A 22,233-nucleotide genomic window follows, 5' to 3' on the forward strand; every position below is an offset into this window, starting at 1 on the left:
CCATAGTCAGCAAACGGTATCAACGGGGGTAGGCCCTACATTGTGTCATACGAAGAAGAAGGAGGAGGTGGAGGGGAGGGGAATATATGAATTAGAAGGCATGTAGCATCAGACATGCGGAGCATTGTGATCATTCCCATGGAAATTCATACTGAATAAAAAGGGTTGATAAGTGCACTCAAATCATAAAGATGCACCCTTTCTTTCTTTCTTTCTTTTTTCTCCCCCCTCTTCTTTCCCCCATGCGCTCTCCCCTTTCCCAAACTACAAGCTATACAGCATTGCTACCATCACCGACAGAGCATGCGTGGTACTGCAACTTCATTTGATGTAATTATCGTAAGATTCACAAAGAAATCGTCACTTCACTCATTTTATGATGACAGGAAAGAAAAAACAAAACACAATACACAATGTACGTTATTAGGGCCTCTGAATAACAGTGTTTAGCCACTGACAGGGCTACCCTACTGAACACAAAACAAACAAACAAATAAATAAATAGATAAATGAATGAATAAACAAATACATAAATGCCTCGAGATATCTAGGCTGATTGTGCCAAAAACATTTAATCTGTATAGAATCCGTTAAAAAAAATATATGCAATTTCATTATAAAGCCAAGAAACGCACATTTCTCATCATTCTTCGTCTATCACCTATGAAAGGGGAGAGTACTGTTCATATTCTTGAAACTACATGTGATTATTATGAGACAAAAAAAAAGGAAACAAAAATCTTGCACTCGGGCCTAGGCCTATAGTTTGCAACTCTCGTGCGTGATTAGACCTCCAATCTTGGTTTATATTGTAATACACAAAGCTTTTAATTTCGATTTCTGTTTCACATAGGTAAACCCATAGATGCACATAAAACTCATAGTCATGGATATTAGTGTCATTCATCATAAAATCACATTTTGACCCTCAACTAAAATTACTCAAACGACTTTGTAATATTCCCCGATGGAGCGGGTTATTCTCCACAAATTCTGTGACCGCCTGTTCTTTGCGACGACGCCGGCGGCCAATGTTTATTGTGTTGCAGCAGACAATAGATGGCGCACATCAAAACCGTTCATACCCACGCTAAACACACGCGAAATTCGTAAAATGGCGGAGAAGCAGACTGAAGTAGAGCCGAAAGCAACCGAAGAAGTGGAGGTCCCGAGCTCGGATCCTCCTGAAAATGACAAGGATCATGATTCGGCTACCCCTAAGAAGACTAATGACCCCAGGACATTTCAGCTCAGCGATCTGGTTTGGTAAGAACGAGATTTGTCCGTCGTTGTTGCAGTCCGGCGTTGTTGTGTGAGCTTTCAATAGTCCCACTCGTGCTATAACGGCGAAATCGGCGTTCGCCAACGGCGCGGTGCACGGTGCGGCTGGGAGCTGCGGTGGCGGTATCCACGATGTGTGTGTACAGAGTCAGCTCACAGAGAGATGCATTGTTTAAATTTCAGAGCAATAAGGACTTGATACCTTGATACCTTGATGTAGTAATCCCTTGAAGCAGCTTGTACATGAAGCTATACTGGGATGAACTCGAACTGTGTGTCATGAGGGGGTGTCATTCAGTGTATGTACAGATGTCTCACTATCATACAATAAAATGTGAGTATAGGTGCTCAGTGCGAGTAAAAACAGCGTCGATCCTCTTACACAGTGGCTGATCCAGCAGGAGGCTGCATTGCCCTGAGGATGGGCAAAGCAGCTCCTTGGAATGATGTTGGGTTGGCGGTGCTTACTATGGGTCCCGGCAGGCGATTCCATAGTCTTATGGCTCTTGGGTAGAATGAATACTTGTGGGAGTCAATGGTGGATCTAGGGATTGTGTATTTGAGTTGGTGATCTTGTCTTCCAATGTAGTTAGCTGGGGTGATATCGGGTGGGAGGGGCATGGCAACCAGGTGATGTTGGATTTTGTGAAAAAGTGTGCATTGTGCAAGAAGGCGGCGAGAGTGAAGGCTATCCCATCCGAGTGCTGTTACTAGGGCTGTGGAAGATGATGTTGGGCTGTAATCACATAGGACAAAACGGGCTGCAGACTTTTGTACTTGCTCGAGTGAGTTGATATTAATAAAAGTGAAAGGATTCCACACTGCAGAGGCGTATTCTAGTTGTGGACGGACCAGTGCAGTGTAGGCTCTGGCCTTTACTTCTTTAGTACATGGAGACAGGGTTCTGCGGATGAGTCCCAGGGTTTGGCTTGCCTTGTGCCTGATGGTCTGGCAGTGCTTGTTCCACCGAAGGTCAGCCGTAACCGTCACACCTAGGTACTTGTACTCGTTGACTCTGGGAATTACTTGATTGGAAAGGAGGTACTGATAAATACTGGGAGTGCGTTTGCGGGTTATTGAGAGGATGCCGCATTTCTTCACGTTGAAGTTCATGAGCCAGTTTTGGGACCAGGCCGATAGTAGTTGAAGGTCTTGCTGTAGTAAGTGAAAGTCATCGTCAGTCACAATCTCACGGTAGACAACACAGTCGTCCGCAAACAACCGGATGGAGGATTGGATATCATCTTGTATGTCATTTATGTACAAAAGGAAGAGAGTCGGGCCAATCACAGATCCCTGGGGGACTCCTGATGGTACAGCTCTCCATGAGGATTGTGTACCATCAATTACCACGGCTTGCTTCCTTTCACTGAGAAAGGACATGACCCAGTTGAGAGAGTCTCCTGAGATTCCATAGTACTGGAGTTTCGTACGCAGGCGTTGGTGTGGCACACGATCGAATGCCTTCTGGAAGTCCAAGAAGACTACATCAATCTGGCTGCGTTTTTGTAAGGTAGAGGACCAATCATGTACTGCTGACGAGAGTTGGGTGGTTGTAGAAAGCCCTTGGCGAAAGCCATGTTGAGCATCAGTGAGGATGTCATTTCTTGCTAGATGCTTCGATACATGACTGAGTACAATGTGCTCCATGACTTTACAGCATATACAGGTGAGTGAAATGGGGCGGTAGTTGGAAGGATCGCTCCGGTCACCTGATTTGTAGACTGGGGTAACTAATGCCTCTTTCCACTGGGGTGGGACTAAGCCACAGTTGTAGCTCTGCTGGAAGACAAAGGAGAGAGCAGGGGCAATCTCATGGGCAATGATCTTTAGGAGCTGGGGAGGAATCTGGTCTGGACCACTTGCCTTGGAAGGGTCAAGTTGGAGTAGTTGCTTTGCTACTCCTGTCCTGTGGATATGTAGGTGTCCTATTGATGGGTATGGTGATGGACCTTTCTGTGGAACTTGGTGCAGGTTTTCATGAGTGAACGTAGATTGGAAAAAATCATTCAAACTCTCAGCCTTGTCTTTAGCTGTAGCACAAAGCTTAGTTGCTGTGCGTATTGATGAAATGCCTGTAAACTCTGAGCGGCAGCATCTGATGTATGACCAGAACTCAGCTCAGTAAAAGTTGAGATAAGAACCTACAGGCGTACGTGTATGAGTTTTATATCTCCTAATGCGTGTAGGGAAGTGAGAACCGAGGCGAGGACGAGGTACACGGCACTACACAATCTACAGAATATTGGCAGTAAAGTTTAACTTAACCGTTAGATCCTATTCTGCTGAATCTGAAAATGAACAATGCAATCATGGCAATGCCTGGCCTTGTTGAATGTTAGTTGGATTGATTGGGGCCTTGGCGATTATTAGGGCCTGCCTGAATTACTTACGATGACGCCCACCCACTTAGTTGAAGACTACTTGTACTTCCAAATTGCCCAGACATACAATTTGTAGATGCCAGATGGAATCACATTATCATGATTTGTACCTCTCTACCTCTGCAATGATCACTGATGATTCACATTATTTCTAACGTTACACATTTGTTCAAGCATTCAGTGAGACCACTCAGCACCGCAGCAGATGCTACTGACCACTTGATCATTTTGATGTTAATCCAATGGTTTGCATTGTCCAAAATGAAAACTCATATGTGTGCAGTGATCCGACTTAATTTGTGTAGGCCTAGATAGATGTAGAGGTCTAGCTCTAGGGTCTTGAACATGGTGTGGCTCTAAAAATGTAGAATATTCTAATGTTTGATACACACAATTTTTCTTTCTTCACTGGCTCTGACTCGGCAAGAAAAGTCTCTGAAAGGATAATATAATCACGAACTCAGATTAGGCGTACATAAATCTGCCTCTTGTTTAGTGGCCTCTTGTTAACTACAGTTGGCCCCCACAACATTATCGTAGTATCGTTACATGAACATTAGTCATTACAACAGACACTGCCTGAAACTGATAACTTCTATGTATCCATTCACTTTGCTTTTTGGACTTACATCTAGATCTAGACACCCTAGAGGACAAGTACGAAGTAGGAAACGGGGTAGAATCCCCCTTTGTCTGTTCACGAAACTTGGCATGCAGATCTTTAGAGAAAAAAAAGGCCTACATGTACACCAAGGTTCAGTCAAGCGATCTTTGAATGCTATTCCTTCTTCATTACCATGTCATTTGCTAGTTGAACCCAAACCCTTCATTGCAATGTTTACTTTGAATTGGTGCCGTTCTGTTAGTTCTGAATCCCAGTACCAAAAGCTGGCACAGCAGTGCATCATGACATGGTATCAATACCTATGATGAAAGGCTTCTTTGTCAACTCATGCAAGCTGTAGACCTGACTCTTCTTTGTGTCTGATTAATCCCCTAGGATTGGTCAGTCCAAGAGCCTTAAATGACTGATTAAGGCAGCTTCCACTGGTGGTGTTACATTGTGTGTGTACTTGATAACAACAAAGGCATTCAATTAGTCTTGCAAAGATTGGGAGAGGATAACTTTATAGTAATTTCTAGGTGAAGCTATTCAGACAGGACTGAGATGATTTGTAGGATTTTAAGGTACATAAAAGTACAAACTTGAACCAAACATCAACATACACGTGTAGCCCTGTTTTGTGATGCTTTCAATCTCACATGTCCTTGTTGTTTTTTCTTGGTTTCTTTCTTTGTTTGAAACAGGGCAAAGATGAGCAGTTTCCCAGCATGGCCAGGAAGGGTAAGACTTAAACAGAAAAGACAATAAAAAGGAACGAGTGAAAAATAAATGGGATTTAGAGAGGAAATTTAACCCTAAAAGAAGAAAGAAAAAATATTTCCATTGGGACATGTTAAAGAACAAAAGGCTTAGAAAATAGTTTCATAAATAAAATTTGCTATGTTATTATTTTCTTCTCTCTTTTATTGTAGTCTTTCTTCTTTATTATAAAAGGAAATGGTAAGATTGTCATTTGAAGAGATTGAATATAAACTTAGAGAATGGAAAGATTTGCTTGATTTGAAGAAACAGTTCTATTGGTCGCAACCACACATGCCAATTTAGGCAATAATTTTATAACTTCACAATTCTGCATTAGTGCTAAAGAACAATAATCATTGAATTTATGCTTTTGGTCAATGATTTAGCAAGTGCCAACTCTCCCCTAATTGATTTGATGAGGGGGATAAGATTATTTTGTGTAAATTCCTCTGGTATTCTAAATGTTAAAGATGAAAATTTGATCTAGGGCAGTGGATCAGGCAAGCCAGTTGAAGACTTGTGAGGCATGACATCACCATGATGTCCACATGAACATTGAGCGGAGCTGTCCTTAACAACAAACTCAATCTCTCTTATCCACTGTATCATTGAAGTACTGATTGTAGTCAGTCAGTGAAATCATAGATACTATCTACTCAACCTCGTTTCTAAAGGATAATGCTATAGGTGGAGTTATACCGTGTGAAAATGAATGTAAGGGATCGTGTTTGAAAATGAATATATGCACCAAGGAAATTGGCCTAGAAAAATGTCCAGAAGAGCTAAACTACAGTTCAAAAGACCTGATGATAAACTCATACAGAATGGAGATGTTGTTTGTGAATCAAAGTTGATATCTCTCATGACAATACTCTTTGAAGTTTCCATAACACATCTACAATTGTATCCTGAGAACAGTAAGTGTGTATTGCAAGTTTCATTGTTGATGTGTAAGTTGTGCTACTGTAAACATCAATATTTCCACAATATTAATTTTTCTCACTGGGCCGCTCAAAAACATATTCTCAGGTTCTTGAATTTGGGCTACGCTATCTGTCAACCTATTCAAAATGTATAGATAAAATTGTGAAGATATTTTTGCATGGGTTTAGAATACGTGCCAGCCAAAAGTAGTGCGAAATATGCAAAATTAAGAAACTGCAAAAATTTTTGCTTTTACAGTACTTTCTGTTGTGAAATGTATCATAGAAGACTTTGATTTTCTTTTATCATTCTAAGCATCATAAAAATTCGAAGATTCATTTGTTATCAGTCAAAAATCATATTTTTTGTACAAGTCCAACTTGAGAGGATCTGACTGTGCATGTTGTACATGGAAAATGCAGAAATTGTGAAAAGAGTCTGTTGGTTTTCTCTCTATTTTTTTTTTTTAATGCAGACTGCTAAGTCTGTAAAGTTATCTCTTTATGAGTCATTTCATTTAATTTTCATAATTGTAACTTATGCTAGTTTTCATACTTCTACTCTATCTATCCAGTAGATGAACTCCTACAATGTAGCTCACCAATTTTAAAACCACTGTACTGTTTAAGTTGGAAAAGAAGGGGAAAATTGACTTGACGAAATAGCTGAAAATATCCTTCCAAAATCTTTTCATTGTTTGTACAGTAGAAGTCCATAATCTTTGGTCTATCCCATATGAACCAAATTTACCATCAGAGCTGGGAACAACATGTACAAATAATGTTCAAATGGCCAGAAAGTGTTACTACAAACATCACACTGCACATCATCTCTTTTTTTTTGTTGTTGCACATATTGCAGATTGTGAAGCCATGGAAACACGTGAAGAAGCCTGCAGGAAAGAAGCCAGTTTTATTTGTCTTCTTCTTTGGGACGGAAGATCAGTAAGTCACATTCGAATCCTAGTGATGCAGAGTGTCCCATTCACGTTGTCTCACACTGTCAAGATTTATACAAGCGATATAATTTATGATGCGATTTTGCAGAGGTATATCAGTCGCCATGACAGCATTACTAGTTTTACTGGCCCAGCATGCTGTATGAAGTGTAGATGAGCAGATTGGGCCTTGGGCAAAATCTGTGAAGGTCATATCTAATTAGTCTCTGAACTTTGGGTAAATTTTTATCTTCAACAGTAACTTTCTCTTTTTATACATTTCCAGTACAGTCGACTCCTGTTATAACGAAGTCCTCGGGACCGGCAGTTTTCTTTCATTACATTGAAATTTTGTTTTAACTGAATAAATAAACAATAAAAAACATAAAGCGGATAATGTTGCATCCTGAATTTTTACTTCGTTGTAGCCAGAATTTTGTTATAACCATGTTTGTTATAATGGGAGTGCACTGTATGATATAATTTGGAAGGAAGGGTAGAAATAAAGACACAGTAGTTAGTTTGAAATGATAAATGGTATAGGGTCAGAGGTCACTGTACTTTTCAATTCAATTCAATTCAAAGGTTTTATTTTCACTTCTTTCAACAGAATGTACAAAAAAATATAGATTCGACATGCGTTTGAAAGAATGATACATAGATAGCAAAGAATAACATTTGTCAATAATCATTACAAAATTAGGCATTTTTCATACAGACATATTTATACATTCTGCGAAAAAAAAGTGGAGGTACCCACTCAAAAGACTATGCTTGTACAATGTGGGCACCTCACCGGAGGAAAAAACTTTGGCAGACAAAGCCCACCCGAAACTGTAATTTCCAGCCATTGCTTCAGTTATGAATGTCCAGTAGTTATGCTGTTGGCGGGGAGGAAGGACACAGCTGAAATTAAGTTCATGAAATTTATAGTGGTGAAAGGTCAAAGTTGAATGGCAAAGTCACTGTTAAAAATAAAAAGTATTGTCTAGTAGCAACTTTGGCTTGAATTCTGATGGTACTATTATGTGGCAAGAAGATTAGAAACATGATCAGTTGCTTGTAATGATGGGGGGGGGGGGGGGGGGTATGAAAGCTCAAAGTTTGTAGTCAGAGGCCACCAAAATTAAATTCAAATGCCATTTTCTGGCCTGAAATTCCATTGCATAAGAAATGGGATGCATCCCAGTGGACTGCAGGCAGTTAAATTGGTCTAGATTCTTATGCTAGTTTATTGACAATCCTTTCTCATTTTCTTTTCTTTCTTTCTTTTTTATCTATATGTTGCCTTATACTATGGCAGCCTCTCTTCATGGCATTGTTGATGTGTATACTTGTGAGTGTATGGTAGCTTACACTGACTCAACAAATTTCTTCCCCATCTTTTCTCCCCCTCTGTTGTCATCATCGTCGCATCTCCTGCCCTTCCCACAATGCAGTGCTTGGGTGAAGGAGGAGAACCTGAAACACTACGAGGAGCACAAGGCCGTTCTCTCCAAGGCCGGGAAGGGGGCAAAGTTCAAGAAAGCTATGGATGCCATCGATGCAGCGATCAAGGAACAGGCCAAGGTAGAGATGTGTATGGTGTGGCTTTGTTGTCGTAGTTTCCCATCGAAAGAGAAAATATTGAAAGGATCTATTGATGAGAAAACAAGATTTTTTTTTTTCAGTTCTTGCTATCATTTACTTATATTACTATTATATATATTCATATTACGTGTAAAAACTCAAATGGCATCTGCGCTATTTAAATTTCAGTAACAATGGGTCAACAATTCTTGCTATCATATGTTACTTAAAAAAAAATCAAATGGCATCGGTGCTATTTCAATTTCAGTAAAAATGGGGCGACGGTGCTCTGCCGCTAAATAGCGCAAATTCTATTTTCATCGTGCACAAAAAACTCGGAGAACTATCCCAATCTCAAAACTGCAATAGTTTTGTAGATTTTCTGAGCAACTGTTACTTGTTGGAAAAAGAAATATCAATTGCAAGCACTGAAAATGCATTTCTATTGTGAAGTGGCAATGTTTTAGTCTTGATAAAAAAGGAAAAATTAGATGGGATTGCTGCATAGTACGCTCTGCCCATGCATGCTGTACAGTACCAACTCTGCATTACCAGAAGGGCACAAGTGAATGCTTAAAGTGTGACCCCACTTGACCCTTGCATATTGCGTGCGGGTGCGTAAAGATCACCTCATTTGTATGTAGTGTACAGCCAGCATACGGACCCGACTGCTAGTGACTGACTACATCTTTTATGTGATCCAGCAAATTCTCTTGATGCACATATAACATGATAGCTTACTTGTGATTTTAGCAAGATTTTTTTTTTTTAAATTTTGCATTAAACATAGGAATACAGTGCACTCCCGTTACAACGAACACGGTTATAACAAAATTTCGTTATAACGAAGTAAATCTTCTGGTCCCAAAATTATCACCATCAAAGTCTATGGTACAAAGTTCGCTTATAACGAACACGTTATAACGAAGTCTTTTCCGAGCGCCACAGACAAAGAAAAACAAAAGAAATGTGTTCCGTTATAACGAAATGTGAATTGCTTTCGAAAATACGTAGCGGAACAAGCATTTATAGCGTCTCTGCATGTGTGAACGCTTCATATGACTATGTGTCCGCTCCTTGTGTCACTCACAGTTTCTGAGGGGACCTTACGTTTATTATTGTAACACAGTTATCCCATCACATTTCACATAGCTTTCCAGTGTATGATGAGTATTCAGCAAACATGATATGATATGTAAACGTGGTTTCCTTGTTTTCGTTATATATTGTATTTGTTCGGTTATAACGAAATTTCGCTATAACGAAAGAAAACTGCCGGTCCCGAGCATTTCGTTATAATGGGAGTGCACTGTATAGCATAAACTTTTAAAACATCAAGTGGTACAATTTCTGAAGGAAGGTAAAATGGAAGAAAAGGGTCATCCAAGGATGAACAAAAAGAAAACAAAAAACAAAAAACAATAAATTTCAGAGACACATGGAAAATTAGAGAAAATGAAAGCAAGGAGCTTGAAAGTTATAGACTAGTCTATGGATACAATGTACTAAGAATCCATGTAGGTGTGTCTACAAAGTTGTAGTTACACAGCCCCTCTTTTTGTGTGTGTGTTTTTTTGTCGAGCCCACCGGAGGTGTGGGGAGACTAAGGGATCGCCTGCGGCGTCTGTCCGTCCGTCTGTGACACTACAAAAACTTGAATAACTCTCTACTGAGGACTTCGATTTCAATAAAACTTGGAGGGAAGAGTGGTTATACAAAGTTAGACATTTTACCAAACATGAAGGGCACCTCAAGGTCAAAGGTCACAGGCGGAGGTCAATGAACTTTAGGGACCAAAGTTAAGTTTTTACAGCGTGTTTCGATTATGGCTCATAACTTTTGATGTATATGTTCGTTTGTGACCAAACTTGTATAGTAGATGTCCCTTGGGAAGTTGAAGGTCGCCAGTAGGTCAAAGGTCACAGACAGGGGTCAACAAACTTTTAGGGCCCAATGTTAAGTTTTTACGGCGCGTTTTGATTATGACACATAACTTTTGATCCCTTTGTCTGTTTGTGACCAAACTTGGATGGTAGATGTCCCTTGGGGAGTTGAAGATCACCTCAAGGTCAAAGGTCAAAGACGGGTCAACGAACTTTTAGGGCCCTATGTTAAATTTTCACGGCGCGTTTTGATTAGGGCTCATAACTTTTGATCCCATTGTCCGTTTGTGACCAAACTTGGATGGTAGATATCCCTTGGGGAGTTGAAGGTCATCACAGTGTCAAAGGTCACAGACAGGGGTCAACAAACTTTTAGGGCCCTATGTTAAGTTTTCACAGTGCATTTTGATTATGGCTCATAACTTTTGATCCCTTTGTCCAAGTTTGTGACCAAACTTGGATGGTAGATGTCCCTTGGGGAGTTGAAGGTCATCACAAGGTCAAAGGTCACAGACGGGTCAGCAAACTTTTAGGGCCCAATGTTGAATTCTCACGGCGCGTTTTGATTATGGCTCATAATTTTTTGTCCATTTGTGACCAAACATGGATGGTAAATATCCCTCGGGGAGTGGAAGGTCACCACAACGTCAAAGGTCATAGGCGGGTCAATGTTCTTTTGGGAGTTAGAAAAACTGTAATTTCTTCTACGCGAATGGGCGAGACACAATTTGGCACTTGCCTTGTTTTGTTTTTTTGTTTGCCTGTTTGTTTGTTTGTTTGTTTGTTTGTTTGCAACCACCCTAGGAGAGGAGACAAAATGATGCTGAAAGAGATGGACCTAGTTGAATGTGTTTTGTGTGATGTCCTGAAAGAACTGTCAAATATGGCTTTTGCTCTTCAGGTAACATGGAAATTTGAAGGGAGAAATGAGCTCCCGATGAACTGAATAATAGTTCAGATTTTATTCTGTTTTAAAAGTGAAAGCTCACTTAATGAAGTTAACTTGTTTAACTATTCTATTTGAAATGTTTTGATGAAATCATGATGGAAGAAACTCTGATAAAACAGAGCTATGCAAACATGTGGAATCAGCTTTTAGTGAGCAGATTGACATTGGTTGTGCTACATTGATCATGAGTCAAAGGTCAGACACACACATGGTTACTTCATTGAAGGTAAAGGGTGAGGAGTGGAATTATGGAAGTGTCAGTTTGATCATGGCATTTTTTCATTTTACAGATGGCCAGCAGTGATGGAAAAGTGCACCAGAAAAAGATGGAGACAAACCACAACAGTGTGGTTTAATTTGTTTTTAATATTTGGAAGTTATTCCTCCAGAATTCTCATTTATTAATTAATTAATTATTTTTATTTTTTGTTTTGTTTTGTAAATAGACATTTGAATGATGGAATAAATGATGCAGATTTGATGGAAATCAATCTAACATCAAGTTCTTATAGGACTATCAGGGGCGGATCCAGGAATTCTGTAAAGGGGGGGGGGGCGCAACTAATATTTCTGGTGCCACTTGCGGGTTTCATTTCATTTTTTCTTTTTATTCCTTTTGTTTTTAACGAAAAATAAAGGGGGCGTGCGCCGGTTGCGCCCCCCTCTGGATCCGTCACTGACTATAAATTCCTAGTAATCTATGGAATAGGTTTTGGAGTGAAGTGTATCCTTCACTCACGTGAAATGATGAAACTGACTGCAGTTTACTACAGGAGTGAAAGTCAGAGATCACTAGGCTTACTTTGCAAAGTCACTGAGTGAATCAAATTGGACAACTCCATAGTTTTAAGAGTGAATTTAGAGTTAGACATTAAAGGGAACTCCTTGCTGTTCAATGTGACTTTCCTGTAAAGAGTAAATGTCAAGGAAATGGAAGAGAAGATAGTCTGCTGAAATTGGACCAACACTATGAATATTTACAGAATTTTGAATTCAACAGGCTTTGGCAAAATGGTTTACAATTGTATATGGATCAGCCACCATTACAATGTATAGATTTGACATTGTGATCATTGATATTTCCTTACAACACTCCTGTTGATTTGTTCATTATAAGAATCATAATTTTTGTCAAGAATTCTGTAACCATTTAGTAGTCATTGCCAAACCCCAACAACCTTGCAGTTTCCCCTTTTTGAATTACCATCAGAAAGGATTTTTACAAAAGACTGGTGTGTAGACAAAAGGGAGGTGTGTTAGACCGTGGTATCATTACTTCACCTTATATGACCTGGACTAATAGTAATATCACTGTCCTGGAAAAGTGTATGAAACTTTCAAAAAATCTCCCCCTTTTGCCTGATTGTGATTAATTTGTCACTGTCATGGTTCATAAAACTTAGAAATGTGGATCAGAGTTTGGGTAAAATCCTAACTTTGGTCAAAGGTTATTTTGGATAGAATTGCTCCCCTCCCCCCAAGCTGAGCTTTGGCATAAAATTTCCTTTCAAACTATGATGTAGTACGAAAGATAGATGTAATCAGACAGTTTTTATTTGCTTGTAGTGAAGATGTGAGTGGTCAAGATCAAAGGTAACAGAACTTTGACTGAAAAAACAAAAATCATTTCCAGTCTTCATTTTAAAGGACAAGTTCACCTTAATAGATATGTGGGTTGAGTGAATGCAGCAATATTAGTAGAACACATCAGTGAGAGTTTGAGGAAAATCGGACAATCCATTCAAAAGTTATGAATTTTTGAAGCTTCTGCTCAGTCACGGCTGGATGAAAAGACTCTTATAGCTTGTGATGTCACATGTGTACAACGATATAAAGAAAGAATAAAGAAAATTCAACATATTTCCACTTTTCTCGCATAACAAAAGACCACCCGACTTCTCTCTTTCAGAAGGCAGGGGGAATTACCCTTAACATATGCCAGTAACAAGTCAAAGAAATGTGCACTTTATTCAAAAAGTAAAGTTTTGTGAAATTCTCTCTTTATTTTCCTTATATCATTGTACGCATGTGACATCATACACTGTAGTAATCTTCTCTTCCAGCAGTGACTGTGCAGATCCTTGACAAATTCATAACTTTTGAACGGATTGTCAGATTTTCCTCAAACTTTCACTGAAGTGTTCTACTAATATTGCTGCATTCTCTCAATCCTTATGTATATGAAGGTGGACTTGTCCTTTAACTGGCAATGTCCAATAGTATTATGCTGTGTTAGGAAAGATGAAGCATTGAATGTTAAGAATGAAAGGTCAACAAGGTCAAAGGTCATTGAATGTGACTACAAATGTCATTTTCTAGCCATATCGTCTGCTGAGAGATTCAAGTGATAATTTCATTTCATATGCTGAATAGAAAGATTTCAGGGGAGGGTACTACTACTGTATCTGTCATAATTTTGATGAAAAGATCAATGAATAAAATGTCAGAAAGGTATGTTTTGTGCCGTTGGAATTAAGTGATGAGAATCATGGAGGATGAAACGACAGTACGTTTTGCTTTCATATTTGAACTGCTGACCTAACAAACCACACTCCACCTCACCACCAGGGTCAGACTGTGTCTCCCTACCACCCAGATGAGGATGACGATGATGATGACCTGTTCCTGAAGTCGCCGAGCAGGCCATCGAAAGATTATTCCAGGGAACCTATGGCAGGCAAGAAGAAGGTATGAAAAAATCAATGTAAAAAAAAAGAAACAGGCACGAAAAACAGAGAAAGATAAGGATCAGAAGGGATGTTAGATAGAGAGAATTGATGAGATATATCATCATCATCAAGTGTGTTGATATTTTCCATCCAGGCGATTCTGTGCCTGCTTGTGGAATGGCAGCCATTGACTTTTAGACCTCACAGAATGAAGTGTAAGTGGAATCATCTGCTTGGAGATATTACCGAAGTATGGTGCATCCCAATTTTCTTTGTGTAGGACTGATTTTAGCAGCACTGGTTAAGGGACTATTTGGTTGAGAACATCTGTGTCGGATATGCTGTGTTTGTCTGTATGTCCACTTTTCTAATGGTGTTATGGTAGAGGAAAGACCGAATAGCCAGTGGAAACGCTAACATACACGTGTAAGTGTATGTCTGCGTGAGTGTTGTGAACCACATGTGAAATTCAAGAATTCAAATAAAGATTACTGAAAAACACAAAAAAATGTGTATGTGTTTGTGTGTATGTTTGTGTGTATGTGAAAGGCACACTGATACTTTTGCTCACTCTTATCATCAGTTTTTAAAGATTTATGTGCCCTTTAATCTTTCATGTACTTCTTGTACATAATTGCCGTAGTAATGCTAGCTAAAAATGATTACTTTATCAGATTTGCAGGAACATGCATTGTAGCTTTTGAAATAATTAGGTCTATAAAGTGAGTAAAGAGAAATTGGGTGATGATGATGATGAGGTATGTTTTTCATGATCATATTATTTCTTTGAAATCATTATTGTTATTATTATTATTATTATTATTATCATTATTATTATTATTATTATTATTATTAAATTTTTCATTGACTTTTGACAAATAACCTGTTTTTGGTTTTTTTTTGCTCAGGTTTGGATGGGACCCTTTGCCTTGCATTCAAGGTTCCGTCAAGTCTTCTAAAACATTTTCAGTGTACATAGACAGTTTGATTTAGCATCATTCATGCCATAACTAGGCTGTAACGGGCTCTCTCTCTCTAAAAAAAAGTCAGTCTGGCAAAAAACCAAAGCAAATATAAAAGTTCTAAATCACTTTTTTCCCTTACAGCTCAATTCATCACAGAGTTCCAGTGGATCGCCAGGAAGTGAGTCAAAGTCCAGTTCACCGTTCACCAAAATCAGCACATCGCTCTCCTCTCCGAAGAAGCGGGGAAGACCCCCCAAGTCCTCGGATGACAGTGAACCTTCAAAGAAAGCAGAATCTGCCAAGAAGCCAGCATCATCTCCAAAAAAGAGGGTAAGACAATCAATCAGGGTGAAACACAGCACCTCGCAGACTGGCCCATGATACATAGATAAAATTTTGTTCTACAGGAGTTGAGCAAAAGGAAAGCAATATGTTTTTATTGCTCTGTCTCAACACCTCTATAAGATTGAAAAAAAAGATACAACTAGTGAAAGGCTATGAGTGCACTGGTACAATGTTCTTTATGAGTTGTAACGTTCTATTCGACAAGGCAAATTAGACCATTGTAACTTTCATCAATTTCAATATCCTGTTCCATACAACAAATAAAGACCTTCATAGTTTGTTTTATACAACATCTCAGACATTTGTAGGTTTGGTCCCAGCCACAGGTCCAAATTGAACAAATTGCAATACTGCAAAGTTAATGAAGAGCGTATGGGAGTGATTCAAGAGTTGTGACGTCATCTTGTACTTTATCCCAAACTGCTTGATGGCATAACTTGCATTCATGACAGTGAAAGTTTGTAATTTGTACTTTTTAGTTTGTGCCATGAGCAGTCAACTATAAACAGTGTCATGTAAGCTGTGCATTTGATATTTACATGAATGAGAATTTAAGTATTTATTATGAAGGGCACCTGATCTTACAAGTGAAGACTTTGCAGGAGGAAAATAGAAACGAAAGAAATCACATTTGCAATGTACATTTACAATTTACACCTTTATTCTTTCTTTTTTTTCACAGCATTTTTAAAAAAATCCTAAAACAGTTGGGGGGGGGGTGGGGGTTTGAATCAACCTCCCTTGACTATTTTCATGACCATTCCGCTGCACGGAAGTGAGGTCAATGGACGTGATGCTCATAAAATGGCTACATTTCCCCAAAAAATGTGAAGAGTTTTCCCTATACAGCCAAGGCTATTTTGAAATTGTATAGCCCGGGGTGGGGGGATGTCCCCCCCCCCCCCCCCCTTCTGATAGTTCTATCACGTGATCATGGTGAAAATCGGCATGCACATTGCCCCTAACATATTCTCCAAGAATGAATCATTAATAATTTTGAAAGCATGGATGTTTCCTGTAGATTATGCTAATTTATGCATATTTTTTTGTTTGCAAGAGATTTCAAGCTCTTAATCCATTAGTAGAGCTTCAAATGGGTTGATTTTCTCTTTGAATATTCTTTGCAGTATTGTAAGGAATTTACATGAAAACATTGCGGTATCAAAACAAATATCTTTTGTATTTTTTAGAATGTCTTATATATTTTCTTTTCTTTTTATTTTTTCATTCATTTTCATTATCTAGAATAGTTGATGATTACCAAAAAGGGTACAGTCTGAGAAAAACACATGAAATACATTGATCTTACACTTCGTGTAGAACCCGTACATTGTATATACAAAAGTCAGTGAAAACTGCCATTTTCGGTGACAGTGGTCACGTAAATGTGCTATAACTCAAGAAGCGTACCCTTGATTTTCAAGAATAGGGTCTCAAAATGTGTGCAAGATGTGAAAGAAAAAAAGACATTAAATTTCAGAAAAAAGAAGAAGCTGTGTTTCAAAATTATTGCAAGTAATGCAAAGGGGGGCTTATTTAGATCACAAAATTTAGCCCCGAATTTTAACCCTATTTTAACTGGGCTATTTGAGACCAAGTTTTGACCCCCCCATCAGATCTCGGCCGCTGATCACGCGATCGCCGCAAAATTTTGCCTGAAGATAAAGCCTAATGTCAACTACAAGATTACATGGTCATACGAAAGAAAAATTTTGATTTTCTATTTTTAGTAAATTAATTATGCAAATTTATGCATGAAATCATATTTTCACCTATAACTCCATTAAAAAGACTGAATGATTGCTAAATTTTTGTGTAAGAGTTCCTCAAGACACATTGAACAATTTTCTTGTAAGAAAATAGCACAATCAAAATCAGTTTCTTTTATTTTTTATTGTTTTGTCAATTTCTTATGTATTTCATTGTTTTTTTGATCTTTTGTTTTCTATTGTTTTTTGACCAAAATTTGTTGCAGGCACTTTTTCAAGCTTATCTACATTAAAATTGAATAATTTCAATGATTAAAAGTTGAAATAATCTAATTTCTATCAATTTAACAAAAAAACACAAATTGCATTGGATTTGCACATGATATCATGAATTTGAGCCGTTTTCGGGTTGACATGCATACACAAAACATTAGTAACTTCAGAACGGTGTACCCGGACATCGCAAATTTGGTCTCAAAATATGCGGGAGATTTCAAAGAAAAAAGTCATGAAACGACGCGGCAAAGTCTTTGCGCGTTGCGGAATCGCACCGCGAAATGATCCCCCCCCCCCACCCCCAGTTAGAATAGGGTTAAGAATCAAGGCCAAATTGGCCATTAAACTGAAATTCAGAGCCCGCAGACTGAAGACATTAAGAAATACACAAGACTATAGTTGCTCTGCCATATCCCACCATGCAACAGATTGTGAAAGTTGGTGTGGGCTTATCCGTATGACAGCAGCGCATATATGTGCCAACTGAAATGATGATCTTTCATTGCATCATCCTTGAAAGCATTTATCTGCAGCTTATTGATCAACAATGATCAGTCATGTTGTGATTTGTGTAAGAACTATTTATATCATGTCCAACTGAGATATCCTGAAATGTATTCTCATTGCTTACAAAGAGCACAGAATCACTTTTACAATTATGGAGTTTTGCAATATTTAATTAATGTTTCTGTTATGTAATCTGAGTAATTATCAATTCCTTCAGGTGGTTTGTATCTCTTGTGGATATGAGTCTGAACCCAGTATACATTTATTATTTGTTGCTTGATGGTACAAGGTTACACAGGCTCTCTCATTGTCAAGGAGAAACTTTTGTTATCGGCTTTGGCGTGATATTTGATTACATTATGAAAGTGAACATGCACACTTCGAAGTTACGACGTAGACATACAGTAGTGAAGAAGAAAAAAAAAAGCTATCAGTGATTGTAGAATTGCTGCACCAAATCTACGATGGAATTAGATTGTCTTAGCTTAAAAGAAAGGAAAAAAAAATTGAGGTGAGAAAAAGCCATAGCTGTGCCATCCCAGTCCTGTGTAAACTATACCTGTGTATTGCAAGATCCATATCTATTTGTGATGTACATATACGCGTGTACAATGTATGCAAAATTCTTATGCAACGACATAAAATGCATATTTTTGATAACTTGATGTAGATATAACTTAGCAGATGAAGTAAGTATCAAATCTAGATACAGCTGTAGCCAGATGAAGGCTTCTATAAGTTCGGCTTACCTTGAGAAAATGAACTACAGAATGAAAGTATGAATGAATGAATGAATGAATGAATGAATGAATGAATGAGGGCAAGTCCAAGATAAGGTCCCCTCAGAAGGCAAAAATTCATCTTTGCTCAATATTGACATGTTTGGTATCATTTTGAAGCTTATGAGTTGAAGTTTTGATTTCCATGGAGGAAAAAATGATATTACGTAAATTTATGCAAATTTCAAGGGCTTCATTTGCATAATTGTGAAACACAGCGTTACGTATGGGACATTTATAAAAATTCATATTAATTCAAAGGAAAGCAAATGATATTTGATTAATATGTGGACATAAGAAGTTCATCAAATAGTTTAACTTTGTATGGAAATTTAGGGATTATGCAAATTATTATGCAAATTAGCTCGTGTCCTATCATGAGATGTCCCATACGTAACAAATTGAGGTCATTTTTTTAGGTTTTTTCTGAAATTGCTAAGGTTATATTAATGCCCTTTTGGAAAGTTCTAATTTATTGTTTAGAGAAATTAAATACCATAGAAAAAAGAAAAAACAGCAAAAGGAATATTTTTTATGAGGCATTGAAATAATGTTACGTATGGGACAAATGCGTTACGTATGGGACATCCTCACACATAATGCATGTGAATGCATGTAGCTAGCTGGGAAGGTCTCTCAGCACACAAATGGTCAATCATCCTGAAGAAAGCATCCCAACATTGTAACTACTTTTTGAGTTATAGACACTTTAAACAATACATGTACTTGACTGAACAATTTTCAGAAAGGGGAGTAGAAAATGGCAAAATACACAATGAAAAATCAGCATTACAGGGATGGTATAGTTTTTTGTAGAAACGGGGATTCAGTTTTCAACATTTAATGAGATGATTGGAAATCAATTATATGAATTACTAAAGAGCATACAATCCTAAGACAAGAGGAATTCAAAGTTTAGTGATGGAGATCCAATTTGAAATGGTTGCACCATATAAATATTTAAAAAAATATAAAGTAAAATGTTTTTTTTTTATTGCAAGTGATACAAAAATTGTCCTTATTCAAGTTTCAATAATAGCCACGACAAAATTCATGGGTGTACATACTGAGGTGTGACTCGAATCAATGACCTGACTGCTAGACAGACATCATATATCTACTCGATCACTGAGGTTCCACGCAGCAGGTATTGCTTATTTATAAAAATTAATATTTCTTGTGTCAAGTTGTTTTTTTATTGAAACGAAATGGCAAACTGCCCATCATCAATGGAAGTAAACACTTTAAACTATTCAATTTTTCAGTAGTAACTATCCTGATAGAAATAGGTCATACACGTGTACATACAAACATGAAAAATAAATGAATGAATGAATGAATGAATGAATACTCCGGTTGGTCATAAAAAATATAGAATATGATTAAATATGATTATGATGGTAAATATTTGGGGAATATTGTTCCCTTGTCAATCTGAATCAGTATTTGAGTAGTTTCAACTGATTCCATTTCAATAATTATGCAAAAAAATTTTATATGGGTATTTTGCAAAATTATTTTGCAAAATACCCATAAACATGTCTCTCCACACACTAAACGAATGGGGGACAAAGGGCATGCATACTCAGGTTGGTCATAAAAATATAAAAATATAATTGAATATGATTAGGATGGTGAATATGTGGGGAATATTGTTTCCTTGACAATCTGGATCAGTATTTGAGTAGTTTCAACTGATTTTACTTCAATAATTATGCAAAATACCCATGAACATGGTTCTTCGCACACTAAATGAATGGGGGACAAACTGTCCCATACGTAACTGTCCCATACGTAACACGTCATGTCTGTCTTTAATTAGAACCTGTAATTAGAGCTTTTTACCTAATGACACGAAACTTACCTGTGATAATCTTGAGTGTTGTGACTTTCATCACAGTGAGTTACAAGTTGCAGAATGAAATACTTTCAGAGAGTTTTGAGGTTGAAAAAAATGTTCAAAAAAACAAAATTTTTCTGGTCCCATACGTAACGGCACTCATTTTCTCTTCTAGAATATAATTGTGAAGGTCATTTTTCTCCATTTTTTGCATGATTATACTTCTCCTAGATATCAATCACCATGATAAAGTTTCATATGATCAAAAGCCATTAACACTATTTTTCAGGTCATAAAAGTGTCTGAATGTCCCATACGTAACGCGCGTGTTATCTTGGACTTGCCCATGAATGAATGAATGAATGAATGAATGAATGAATGAATGAATGAATGAATGAATGAATGAATGAATGAATGAATGAATGAATGAATGGATGATGGATGGATGGGCGAGTGAGTGAGTGAATGAGTGAGTGAGTGAGTGAATGAATGAATGAATGATTGATTGATTGATTGATGGATTGATTGATTGATTGATTGATTGATTGATCGATCGATCAATTGATCGGATGGATGGATGGATGGATGGATGGATGGATGGATGAATGAATGAATGAATAAATGAATTAATGTTTGGATAGATAGGTCTATAAATGTATAGATGGATGGATAACTGGACATATGAATGAATGTACAGATGGTGGATAAAAGGATGAATGAATGAATGAATGGAGGAACAAATTAATAAATGAAAATGAGTGGAGATTGTGAGCAATAAGAATCCTCCCCCCTCTTTTTTTTTTGTGATATGAGGAAATGTACTTTCATGCCAGAATCTCTCACCAATCATGACTGACTGATACTGTGTCAGACTGTTATTGCCACAACTTGTGTTAATCATGGACATTGGCATAACACAGTATCAGGTGCAAAACAGTTCATTGTATGGTACAAGGTGGTACAAGCCGCTTCATCTCACGTGAAAACATTCTTACAGTGTTTGGACTGTATTGATGTAGATAACAGCCTTTGAATAGATGTTGACTGATGTTTGTAGATGTTGAAGTCTTATGTTTGAAAGGACAAGGTTAAACCAAGAATATCTGGTATAATGAGCATGTGTGCCATTTCAGTGATAAGATTATTTACAAATTGTTTGAATTGAAGAGATGGACAAAACAAACAATGTAAGTTTTTTTTTTTTTTTTTTTTTAATGGAAAGCATTATTATACTTCAAGATTATTGCATATTAGTTTTATTTGTCAGTTATGCCAATGCTGGCCCAGAATGAAGGAGAGTTATGTTAATTATTCCAACAACAAAAAAGTCACTGTGTGTGCTGGGAAAATGATCTTGTTTAACCCTTTCTGTGCCAATTAGTTTATTGCATACAATTTCACACACAAACCTATGGAGCAGAAATTGCTTTGGCATGCAAAGGGTTAAACAGTTTTTTTCAAGATTTTGTTCAGGTGGATGTAATCACAGTGCTTTTAGTTTGGTGCCTTGGCCATTGAGTGGTAAAACAATTGTAGTTTTGGTTTAAGTTTGTATATATCCGTCCTAGAGTGAACTATTTTTGTAGCGACAACAAATGACATGTGCATGTACTGTCCCCTATGCTAAGACATAGAATGGTCTGACCCAGTGCAAGGGCTGTGGACGGTAATCCATTGTATAGGACTGCAATGAAAGCAAGTTATCAGTTCCATGTTTATTCCTACCAAGAACGTGATTTTGATTAAAGCCCATTGCATAAAGCTGTGAAAGCTTTACAACTAATGGTGACTCTTCAATCAGTGGTACCCATCAGCGATTTCTTGGATTTGATTGGCTACAGAATAGCATT

The 22,233-nt window shown here is 37.7% G+C and overlaps 1 protein-coding gene across 1 annotated transcript in view; it reads left to right on the plus strand.

Annotated features, from left to right (window-relative positions):
• The first annotated feature begins 1,107 nt into the window (after positions 1–1,107).
• The window catches only part of LOC139731379 (cytokine-like nuclear factor N-PAC), an 82,268-nt gene continuing 61,142 nt past the window's right edge, over positions 1,108–22,233 (plus strand). Inside the window, exons 1-6 of the mRNA XM_071642269.1 lie at positions 1,108–1,266; positions 4,974–5,010; positions 6,817–6,899; positions 8,332–8,461; positions 13,862–13,981; positions 15,069–15,257. Coding sequence (XP_071498370.1) covers positions 1,115–1,266; positions 4,974–5,010; positions 6,817–6,899; positions 8,332–8,461; positions 13,862–13,981; positions 15,069–15,257 — 711 coding nt within the window. The 5' untranslated portion in view covers positions 1,108–1,114. The remainder of the gene's footprint in view (positions 1,267–4,973; positions 5,011–6,816; positions 6,900–8,331; positions 8,462–13,861; positions 13,982–15,068; positions 15,258–22,233) is intronic.

The sequence above is a fragment of the Diadema antillarum genome, unplaced genomic scaffold (genome assembly GCF_040938485.1).
Source record: "Diadema antillarum isolate AM-2024a unplaced genomic scaffold, OU_Dant_1.0 seq00000368_RagTag, whole genome shotgun sequence".
Taxonomy (NCBI): domain Eukaryota; kingdom Metazoa; phylum Echinodermata; class Echinoidea; order Diadematoida; family Diadematidae; genus Diadema; species Diadema antillarum.